At 54.0% G+C, this 11,063-nt stretch overlaps 1 protein-coding gene across 1 annotated transcript; it reads left to right on the forward strand.

The window, feature by feature from the left end:
* Window positions 1-137: 137 nt before the first annotated feature.
* Window positions 138-10,319, forward strand: CCDC137 (coiled-coil domain containing 137). Its single transcript, XM_002748837.7, has 6 exons — window positions 138-292; window positions 745-878; window positions 3,082-3,301; window positions 5,737-5,819; window positions 6,041-6,120; window positions 6,630-10,319. Exons 1-6 carry the CDS (start codon window positions 159-161, stop codon window positions 6,837-6,839), a joined length of 861 nt encoding a protein of 286 aa, XP_002748883.5. The 5' UTR covers window positions 138-158; the 3' UTR covers window positions 6,840-10,319.
* Window positions 10,320-11,063: the final 744 nt, after the last annotated feature.

Genomic DNA, 11,063 nt, shown 5'->3' on the forward strand with positions numbered 1-11,063 from the left:
CCTTGAGCGGCAGCTGCTCCGGCCAATCCCAGACCTGCAGAAAGTCGCGCCGCTCCAGCCAGCGTGGGGCAAGCGCAGGAAGCGGAAGTGCCGATCGTGGGGGCGGAACCGTGCAGGAAGGCGGAAGTGGCTTAGCCAGAGAAGTTCCTGGCGTGTAGATGGCAAGAGCTGGACGCAGAGCAGTGATGCCCAGGGCGCCGGAGGGCCCTGAGAGTCCTCGGCGGGCGCGGCGGCGGCAGCAAGTGCAGCCGCTGGGGAAGCAGCGCACAACCCCGTGGCCCGGGCTTCACAGGTGAGTGCGAGGTCGCTACACTTCCCCGGAGAAGGGGACGGCTTAAAGGCTCCTCCCGAGGACCTCCTAGGGAGTGTTCGCTCCGACCCCTTCGGTGCCCTCCTCTGTGCCCGCGGCCCGCTCTCCTCCAGGATCGTTTGAATGAATAGAGGCGCGAGCGAGTCCCTGGTTTTGCTTTTCCCGCTTCCCGGCGTCCAGTCCTTGCGGTTCTGGACTAGGTCTCCCGGGCTTTCGGAGCGCCTTTCGGCCTCCTGCCCCGTGAAGAAGCGCGCTTGTTCAGGAACAGCCACTAGGTGAGACCGAGAGGAAAGATCCTTGTTCCCTGGAGTTGCTCGCACCACAGCAGCCAGATGCGGCCCCTGCAGATTCTCTTGCCAGACCCAACTTCTGTTTTTATTATTCTGCTTGTCCTTTACTTGGGACGGGTCTCACCCCTGTGTTGTTCTTCCCAGCAAAGAGAAGAAGAAAGTGAATTGCAAGCCTAAGAACCAGGACGAACAGGAGATCCCTTTCCGGCTCCGGGAGATTATGAGGAGCCGCCAGGAGATGAAAAACCCGATCAGTAACAAGAAAAGGAAGAAAGCGGGTGTGTGCAGGCCCATGCTGGGTGGCAGTGAAGCTTTGGGTGTCTCAACCCTCCCATCACACAAATATTTCAGAACATTTCAGGCAGAGGAAGTATGCCAAGACCTAGTGCTCAGACGGTGGGGGAGCGTGGCCGAAGCCAAAGCAGCGGGTGGCAGCGGGTGGCACTGTGGTTCCAGAAGAGGCTTGGAAGGAGGCTGTGCGGTGGGCGGGGAAGAGCTGTTATGGGACCTCAGGAGCGATGCTAAGGAGTGTCGTTTTTTTCCTCCCAAAAATAGTGAAGATCCATCAGAGTTTTTAGTAGAGCATGGCCAATTCATGTTTACCTTAAGCAATAAAAGATCACTGAGTGACAATGGAGTGAGCAAGAATGGACCTGGCAGCTGGGGGGCTACTCCCTGGGGGGGCCCTGCCAGGGAGAAGCCATGATTCAGTGCTGAAGCCATGGTAGATAGATGCGGGTGGAGTCAGGAGATGAAGGAGGAAATTCTATAGATGTGGGTGGAATCAGGAGAAGAGGCAGGCCCCTCTGAGAAGTCGGCCTTTCTCCCCCAAGTCTGGGTAGGATGCCCACATGTGCACTGCTGCAACCCAGAGGTAACACTCTGGCACTTTATGGAGTGGTGTTGTGTGTGTATATTTTACATACAGACACACTTATTTTCCGAAATGTGGGACTAATTTTACAGCAAAACTGTTTATAATTTGTGTATAGACGGTAGGCTTCTCATTGGGGGTTGTATGGCTGCCAGGGGGATGGCGAGATAGAGCTGAGAAGGGTGTGGGAAGGAGGCGCCCTGGCCTGGTTGGCGGATGGCACATTCTGAACCGTGCTGCATTGAATTGATACTTTTTTTTGTATTTATTTATTTTTCGAGATGGAGTCTTGCTTTGTCACCCAGGCTAGAGTGCAGTGGCGTGATCTTGGCTCACTGCACCTCTGCCTCCCAGGTTTAAGCAATTATCCTGCCTCAGCTGCCTGAGTAGCTGTGATTACAGGTGCCCACCACCATGCCCGGCTAATTTTTTTTGCGTTTTTAGTAACAGGGTTTCACCATGTTGACCAGGCTGGTTTCGAACTTCTGACCTCAAGTGATTTAGTGATTTTTCTACCTCAGCCTCCTGAAGTGCTGGGATTACAGGTGTGAGCCACTGTGCCCAGCCTTTTTTCTTTTCTTTTTTTGAGACTGAGTTTCGATCTATGTTGCCCAGGCTTGAGTGCAGTGGCACAATCTCTGCTCACTGTAACCTCTGCTTCCCAGGTTCAAGTGATTCTCCTGTCTCAGCCTCCTGAGTAGCTGGGATTACAGGTGCCTACCACTACACTTAGCTAATTTTCGTATTTTTAGTAGAGACAGGGTTTCACCATGTTGGCCAGGTTGGTCTCGATCTCCTGACCTCAGGTGATCTGCCTGCCTCGGCCTCCCAAAGTGCTGGGATTACAGGCGTGAGCCACTGTGCCCGGCTGGCCTTTTCTTTTTTTGGGGGAGACAGAATCTTGGCTCACTGCAACCTTCACCTCCCAGGTTCAAGCAATTCTTGTGCCTCAGCCTCCCAAGTAGCTGGGATTACAGGCCTGTGCCACCACGCCCAGCTGGTTTTTGTATTTTTAGTAGAGGCTGGGTTTTGCCACATTGGTCAGTCTGGTTTCGAACTCTGACCTCAAGTGATCCACTTGCCTGAGCTTTCCAAAGTGCTGGCATTACAGTTGTGAGCCACCATGCTCGGCAATACTTGTGTCTTCACATGTCTGTGAACACAGCCACCTGCCTGGCACCGTCTGCCTCCTGTGTTATACTCTCACTTGGGTCCTGCGCTCATGTTCACAGTGATGTCGTGGGTCTGCCCACGTTTCTTCGTGTAGCTCCACTGGGCTTCCTTCAGCAGCTGTGCAGTGGAGTCTGTGGGTGATAGAGAATTCATTCAACCAGCCACTTAGGGGTGGACATTTAGGCGGTTGCTGCTCTCCTTTTTTCAGCTGTGCTGTAGTGGACATCTTTGACAGGTGCCTCTGGGTTGTGGGGGTCCTGTGCCTGGGGATGCCTGGGCTGGGCATTCTAGATCCTCTTGAGCTGCCACTGTTGGGCCGCTTCCATCTGACCCTGATCTCCCCTTCCTGTGGCTTTGGGAGGGGAAATGAGCATGGGCCACCTGCCTGCCACTGTCTACTTCCTGCCTCCTCTGAGGCCTCCCTTTTTCCTCAGCCCAGGTGGCCTTCAGGAAGACACTGGAGAAGGAAGCAAGGGGAGTGGAGCCTGACATCGCCATCCCGAAGTTCAAGCAGAGAAAGGGGGAGTCCAATGGAGCCTATATCCAGCGCATGCAGCAGGAGGCCCAGCATGTGCTGTTCCTCAGCAAGAACCAGGCCACCCGGCAGCCAGAGGTGCAGGCAGCTCCCAAGGAGAAGTCTGAGCAGAAAAAAGCGTGAGTGAAGGTGGGAGGGGTTGGGACCTGCAGACCTGCCGCTGGAACAGAAGGGAGGGCACTGGGTCCCCATGATGGCCCTCTGCAGGGATCCCATTTCATAGCCATGGGGCAGTCCCACCCACCCTGCCTGGATTCAGGGAAACCAAGCCGGAGCCCTACTAGTTGGCAAATCAGAATGTCCAGCTGGGAGCCAGTGAGGGCATGGCCGGCAGGAGTCTGTGGAATCTGGGAACTCTGCAGAGACCTTGGTCCTTCTCAGGAAAAGCACCAGAAGCCCTGCCCCTGCGGGAATCAGCCCTGGGTGATTGATCTGAGGGTGACACGTACAGGGGTTCTGTTTCAAGTAGGGCCCTTCCTGGTCCAAGAGACTTGAGGGCGCTGGCTGTGTTGGCCATGCTCTCCCTGCTGTCCCTGCAGCTCTGTGGCATCTCCTCAGCCTGGGCTTCCTCAGCTGTAGAGTGGAGATAGTGGGGCTGCCATGAGGTTCAGATGGGTTTCTCATTTCATTCGTAGGGATGGTGGCGGCAGGAGTAGTAAGCCCACCACAAGCATTAGTCCTCCTGCCACCCCCGTAGGCAGGATGGGGAGGCAGTTTCAACAGAGGGTTTTTTGTTGTTTTTTTTTTGAGACGGAGTTTTGCTCTTGTTACCCAGGCTGGAGTGCAATGGTGCAATCTCGGCTCACCGCAAGCTCTGCCTCCTGCGTTCAAGCAATTCTCCTGCCTCAGCCTCCCAAGTAGCTGGGACTACAGGCGTGCGCCATGAAGCTCAGCTAATTTTTGTATTTTTAGTAGAGACGGGGTTTCACCATGTTGACCAGGATGGTCTCGATCTCTTGACCTCGTGATCCACCTGCCTCAGCCTCCCAAAGTGCTGGGATTATAGGCGTGAGCCACCGCACCTGGCCAGGGTTTTTTTTTTTTTTTTTTTTCTGAGATGGGGTCTCGCTCTGTTACTCAGGTTGGAGTTCAGTGATACAAACTTGGCTCACTGCAACCTCTGCCTCCTGCAGCTTCTCCAGTAGCTGTGATTATAGATGCCTGCCACCATGCCTGGCTAATTTTTTTTTGTATTTTTACTAAAGATGGGGTTTTACCACATTGGCTAGGCTGGTCTTGAACTCCTGGCTTCAAGTGATCCACCTACCTCAGCCTCCCAAAGTGCTAGGATTACAGGTATATGCCACCATGCCTGGCCTTTTTTTTTTTTTGAGATAGAACGAAACCCTATCTTGGAGAAAAAAAAAAATCCCAGGCCAGGAATGGTGGCACATACCTATTGCCAAGACTGAAGTGCAGTGGCGTGATCACGGCTCACTGCTGCTTTGACCTCCTGGGCTCACGAGATCCCCACGTATCAGCCTTCCGAGTAGCTGGAATCACAGGTGTCTGCCACCATGCCCGGCTAGTTTCTTTAGAGGTAGCGTCTCCCTGTGTTGCCAAGCTGGTGTTGAATTCCTGGGCTTCAGCAATCCACCCACCTCAGCTTCCCAGAGTGCTGGGGTCACAGGATGAGGCACTACACCTTTCTAATTCTCTAAAAGCTTTGGCCATGCACGGTGGCTCACGCCTGTAATCCCAGCACTTTGGGAGGCCGAGGCAGGCAAATCAGGAGGTCAGGAGACTGAAACCATCCTGGCCAACATGGTGAAACCCTGTCTCTACTAAAATACAAAAAAAAAAATTAGCTGGGTGTGGTGCTGTAGTCCCAACTGCTTGGGAGGCTGAGACGGGAATTGCTTGAACCCGGGAGGCAGAAGTTGAGCCAATAACGCACCACCCCAGCCTGGTGACAGAGCGAGACTCTGTCTCAAGAAAAAAAAAAAAAAAGACTTTGAAGGTTAGAGAGATTGTTTTTAACTCTGTAAGTATCCTGTTTCTGGATTGTTGTATTACTTATAATTACCTTAGCCAGCAAAAATTCATCACAGAGAACGTGGCCCAGATGCAGCCTAGCACCACAGTGATCTCCAGAGCTGCCACTGAAATTGAAGCTTCCAGACTCACACTGAGGGAAACATCACAGATGATACTTTTGTAAGCCCTTTAGATACGGCAGCGTGGATTGGCTGGATGAATCTCTGTAGGGGCGTCTTTGGCAGCTTTCCCAGCCCTCAGGCACAAGGTGCCAGTAACCCACGCTCATGAGACTGCCTGCATGTCTGCAGACATTGTCACCTGTTCCTTGGGAGGCAGTCATCCCCGGCTGAGAACCACTGAGGGGGACTCTTGAGGGGCCTGTTAGGCTCAGAGCCCTCTTTGGTGAGCAGCTGTGGGTTTTGGGTGGTAAGGGGAGCGGGGACTTGGAGGCAGCCACCTGGTCTCAGGTCCCTGCTCTCCCACAGGGCATCCCTTGTGAGCAGGACAGTGTCTGCCTCCTCCCTGGGTAGAAAGAGAAGTTAGGAATATGAATGACATGTGCTTTCTTCCCCAGGTACCAGAAGCGGCGACTAGATAAAGTCCGGCAGAAGAAGGAGGAAAAGGCAGCAGACAGGCTGGAGCAGGAGCTGCTCCAAGGTAGCTCTCCGAAAGCCATGGTGTCAGCAGTGGTCCCAGCAGGGCCTGGGTACAGGCCTTCTGTTCCCCACCAGTTCTAGCTGCAGTGGGCACCTGTGGTCTCCCCTGAGGTCCACAGCCATTACACCATTGGATGAGTCAGTGTTCTGTGTCCCAGCCCTATGGAGGTGGGCAGGTGGTGGCTCTGGTCAGCAGTCCTCCATTGTACTCTGCCCCTCCAGACACGGTGAAGTTTGGTGAGGTTGTCCTGCAGCCCCCAGAGCTGACTGCCAGGCCCCGGAGGAACATAAGCAAGGACCAGGTAAGTGGGGCTGGGGCCTAAGCAAGGACCAGGAAAGTGGGACATGGGGACAACTGAGTTCGACCCCCAGTGTTGCCAGGGAACAGATGCCTTGGCCAGGCCAGATACCGTGGCTCACACCTGTAATCCCAGCACATTGGGAGGCCAAAGCAGGTGGATGGCTTGAGCCCAGGAGTTGATACCTGCCTGGGCAACATAGCAAGACCCTGTGTTCAGGGGGGAAAAAAAGCCTTCTGGTTGTGTGGCCTGAGAGTGCCGCATTCTTTCTTTTTATTTTTTAATTTTTTTTAAAAGATGGGGTTTCACCATGATAGCCAGGCTGGTCTTGAACTCCTGACCTCAGGTGATCCACCCACCTCGGCCTCCCAAAGTGTTAGGATTACAGGCGAGAGCCACTGTGCCCAGCCAGTGCCACATTCTTGATGGCGGGAAAGCGTTGCAGCTGTGAGGCTTTCTGTTGCGTCCCCTCCTTTCTGAGACGGTGCCTTACCTTCCCCTCTCTCCCTCAGCCTGGCAGGAGATTGCAGATGCTGGGGATGCTTCTGAGCCCTGGCGGTGTGTCCCAGCCTCTGGCCGCCTCCCTGGCCCGCCAGCGGATTGTGGGGAAGGAGAGAGAGCAAGCAGTGCAGGCCTACAGAGCGCTGAAGCGGCAGCGGCAGTGGCTGCAGGGGGAGCGACCCCACCACCCTTCCTGGAAGAAGCCAGAGCCGCAGCTGTGATGGAGAGAGAGCTGGGGCCTGGTCATGCTCCTGGGAAACTGGTACCAGGAGCTGCCACCCGTGGGTAGGGGAGAGGCAAGCAGATCCTTTGCCCTGGCCATGCTAGCAGTGCAGGCTCAGGCCTCCAGGTGCTTGTTCACACGATGGGCATCAGCAAGTCCACATCTTGCAAGGGGTGGGTGCTCGATGGATGAGGGCCCTGTGTCAAAGCTCCGTGTCTTTGTTCTGAACATCCATTCTGAGTTGTAGCCCAGGTTTACCTTTGGAGGGCTGGATCCCATTACCCCATTCCTGAACACCAGCTACTGAGACAGCTACTGAGGCTAGCTCGGTGTAAGACAGAGGCCCCCTGGAGGCAGCAGAATTGAGCGCACAGCACACATCGGGGAGAGCGAGCCAGGGGCAGGGAGGATGCCCCAGGGCAGGGCTGCTGGGCACATCTAGACCACCTGTGAGAGCTTTGCAGGGGACCGTGACTACAGGCCAGTTGTGAGTGGTCCCCTGCCCAGAGGCTGGTTGGGGTGGAACCTGATGACAGCGCATATACCAAGAAGGTGGGAATTGGGGCTGGGCAGAGTGGCTCACGCCTGGAATCCCAGCACTTTGGGAGGCCGAGGTGAGTGGATCACTTGAGGTCAGATGTGTGAGACTAGTCTGACCAATATGGTGAAACCCCGTCTCTAATAAACATACAAGAAAAAAACCGGAAAACAGCGTTGTCACCTACATGACAGGGCTCTGAGAGAGCCAGGGAGGCCCAAATGGCTCCAGAAGCTAAAGGGAGGATGCTGGCCTGGGCTCGGGGTCACAGAGCGGGGCCCAGTGGGGGTTCCTGACACAGGGCCCTCATCCATCGGGTACCCACCCCTTGCAAGATGTGGACCTGCTGATGCCCAGCGTGTGAACAAGCACCTGGCAGGGCCTTGCCAGGCTTCAGTCTCCTTTCACTGCCACAGGAGGCAGTGCCCAGGCTGTCAGCGTCTCCAGATGAGGGCAGGAGGGAGCAGCTTAAACCCAAGTCCCACGTCTAGCAATGGAATCAACTGCTGGGCACCGGCTGGGAGGTGAGGAACACCGCTGTACAGCCCGGCGTGAGACGGCAGCAATGTGTGTGATCTTTCTGCCTTCCCCAAGTTTGCTTTTCCACAGTGAAGTTGATTTGTAAATCAAAAGATTTAAGTTGGGGAAGATACTAAGTTGGGGCTGTGCCCTCTTGTGGGAGAGATGTACTTGGCCCCAGCCCCTGCATTGGGTTGTTGGTTTTACAGCAGCCAGAACTCAGCCCCAGATCACATGCAGCACTGGAGCGGGTGGCTTTTCCCTGGGAGAGGGAGGGATGGCAGCAGGTGGTGCTCCTACTTGTTCAGTGTGTTTGGTTTTGGGCATCAGTATCGGCTACTATGCAGCTGAGTGAAGGGATTCCCACGGGGCTGGGAAAGCATTCATGCTCTCCGCTGCGTCCACGGTTCTCAGGTTCCTGCTGCTTCTGGAAGGGAAACCCCTGGTGGTTTCTGAGGGTCTCTCTTGCCCAGGCTGGGGTATAGTGGCATACACAGACTGACTGCAGCGTCAAGTTGTTAGGCTCAGGCGATCCTCCCACTTCAGCCTCCTGAGTACCTGGGACTACAGGGGTGCACCAACATACCCAAATAATATTTTGCACTTTTGGTGTAGATGGGGTTTCACCACATTGCCCAGGCTGGTCTCGAACCCCTGGACTCAAGGGATCCACCTGCTTCAGCCTCCCAAAGTGCTGGGGTTAAAGATATAAGCCACTGTACCTGGCCTTTTTTTTTCTTTTTTTTTTTTTGAGGTAGGGTCTTGCTGTCGCTTAGGCAGGAGTGCAGCGGCACACTGGTCTTGAACTGCTGGGCTCAAGAGGTTAGCCTGCCTTGGCCTCCCAGAGTACTGGGTTTCGAGGAGAGGCCAGCTTGTCCACCCTCCTTTTCTTATCCTTTACCTCTAGAATCTTGAGGAGGAGGTTACATGGACGTAAGTCAGAGCAAACGTTTCTTTTAAGAGGTGAGGGCCATGGATGGGCCTTCCTGGGCCTCCTGCTGTCTCTGGGGCAGTGCTGGTCTCTCTCCATGTAAAGGAAAAACCAAGTCTGCACAAAGTCTGGTGGTGCTGACTAAACCAGTGATTCAGATGGGAACCTGCATGTACATACAGTCCTCACAGCACCCTATTGTGAACTAGCCCATAAGGAAGGATTTTCCCCAGCTGCCAACCCTGTCACACATGATTATGTGATTGTTGCTTGAGGAAAAAAATTTATTACTGTTAACAATTTCACAGATTGTATAATGTTATTTTTTGATTAGTGTTTAGTTTTACGGGAACTCCAAACCATTAAAGAAAATTCAGGCCAGCCATGGTGTCGCTGTGCCTGTGGCCCTAGCCACTCGGAGGCTGAAGTGGGAGGATCACTCAAACCTGAGGGGTCATGGCTGAAGTGAGCCGTGATTGTGCCACTGCACTCCAGCCTGGGCTGTAACAGACCAAGACCCTGCTTCTAAAACAAAACAAAGAATTCATATCTAGGTGGTACATTTGCGCTGAGAAGAATCCAAAAGCAGAGATAACTCTGGTAACAGTGGTGTCCTTACCAGCTTCAATTTCCACAGACTTGGGAGAGAATCGGGCTCTTGGCGGCCAGGGCTCTGGCATGGGCACCTCAGGGGATGGAGGGTGCCTGGCCCAGAACAGCCACTGAGCACAAGGACCCTAAGGACAGAGGCGGGGGTCTAGGTGACAAGGCCAGTCCCTACAACCCTTGTCCACCCCGCAGGACACCCTAGTTGACACTGTGTGCCAGTAAAGTTGGGACATGGTTTTGGGAACGTGGGTCATTGAAAGTGGTCTTTGGCAGACAGCCTGTGAGAGCAGGCAAGGAGGGTCCTTAGCCACCCACCCAGAGGCTGTCCTCCCTGTGGTGCCATGCCACACCTGTGTATGACTCCTGGCTGGAACCCACCCTTTAAAACTGCCTGAAGAGGTGTGGGAGTGTGGCTGCAGGCTCCAGACTACATTGGCTCCACCTACCAAGAACCCAGCTGCCACTAGCACTGGCTCGGAACACAGGCTCCCTGCTTCTCCGGGTCTTGGGAAACCTGTATGTCTTAGGACTCATTCAGGATCAGCATGTCCAGCCCAGGACTTGGGGAAAACCACTCCTTCCCAACTAGAGGAATGTTGCTCAAAGCAACCTGAGAAGTGTACTTTCATGCCCCACAGCAAAAAACATGGTGGGTATTTTTTTTTTTCTGTTGAGACGTCTTGGTCTGTCGTCCAGGCTGGGGTGCAGTGGAACAATCTTGGCTCAATGCAACCTCCATCTCTGGGATTCAAGCAGTTCTGTGCCTCAGCCTCCCAAATAGCTGGGATTACAGGCACCCACCACCATGCCTGGCTAAATTTTTTTTTTTTTTTTTTGAGACGGAGTTCTGCTGTTGTTACCCAGACTGGAGTGCAATGGCACGATCTTGGCTCACTGCAACCTCCGCCTTCAGGGTTCAAGCAATTCTACTGCCTCAGCCTCCCAAGTAGCTGGGACTACAGGTGTGCACCATCATGCCCAGCTAATTTTTGTATTTTTAGTAGAGACAGGGTTTCACCTTGTTGACCAGGATGGTCTCGATCTCTTGACCTCGTGATCCACCTGCCTCGGCCTCCCAAAGTGCTGGGATTATAGGCGTGAGCCACCGTGCCCAGCCTATTTTTGTATTTTTAGTAGAGAGGGGTTTCACCATCTTTGCCAGGCTGGTCTTGAACTCCTGACCTTGTGATTCACCCGCCTCAGCTTCCCAAAGTGCTGGAATTACAGGTGTGGGCCACTGTGCCCAACCCATGATGGGTATTTTTCCAGTTATGCCCTGAGCCAAATGTTGAGCTTTTCTGCCCACGAAGGACAAAATTGTAGCACTGGCAGGGGTGTAACCTGAGGGGTGGCCTGGGTTGTCACTGCTCTTGGCCATGGGGCAGGCTGGTCTAGACAGCAGGGGGATGTTTTCAGGGGCAAAGGTTCCCGCACCTAGTCCTGAACACATCAGGTGCTGGAGTACAACTTCATTGTGTTCTCAAGAAACCAGTGTGGGCCACAAAAAGGCTGTAGAGGCTGGACTAAGTACCATTCTGAACATGCTGCTATGATCAGCCAGGTTTCGCTAAACTGGGGGACTGAAAGCCAATTACCTGGATCACAAGTTGCTTGTGAAATCTGCA

This window comes from Callithrix jacchus, chromosome 5, assembly GCF_049354715.1.
Source record: "Callithrix jacchus isolate 240 chromosome 5, calJac240_pri, whole genome shotgun sequence".
NCBI lineage: Eukaryota > Metazoa > Chordata > Mammalia > Primates > Cebidae > Callithrix > Callithrix jacchus.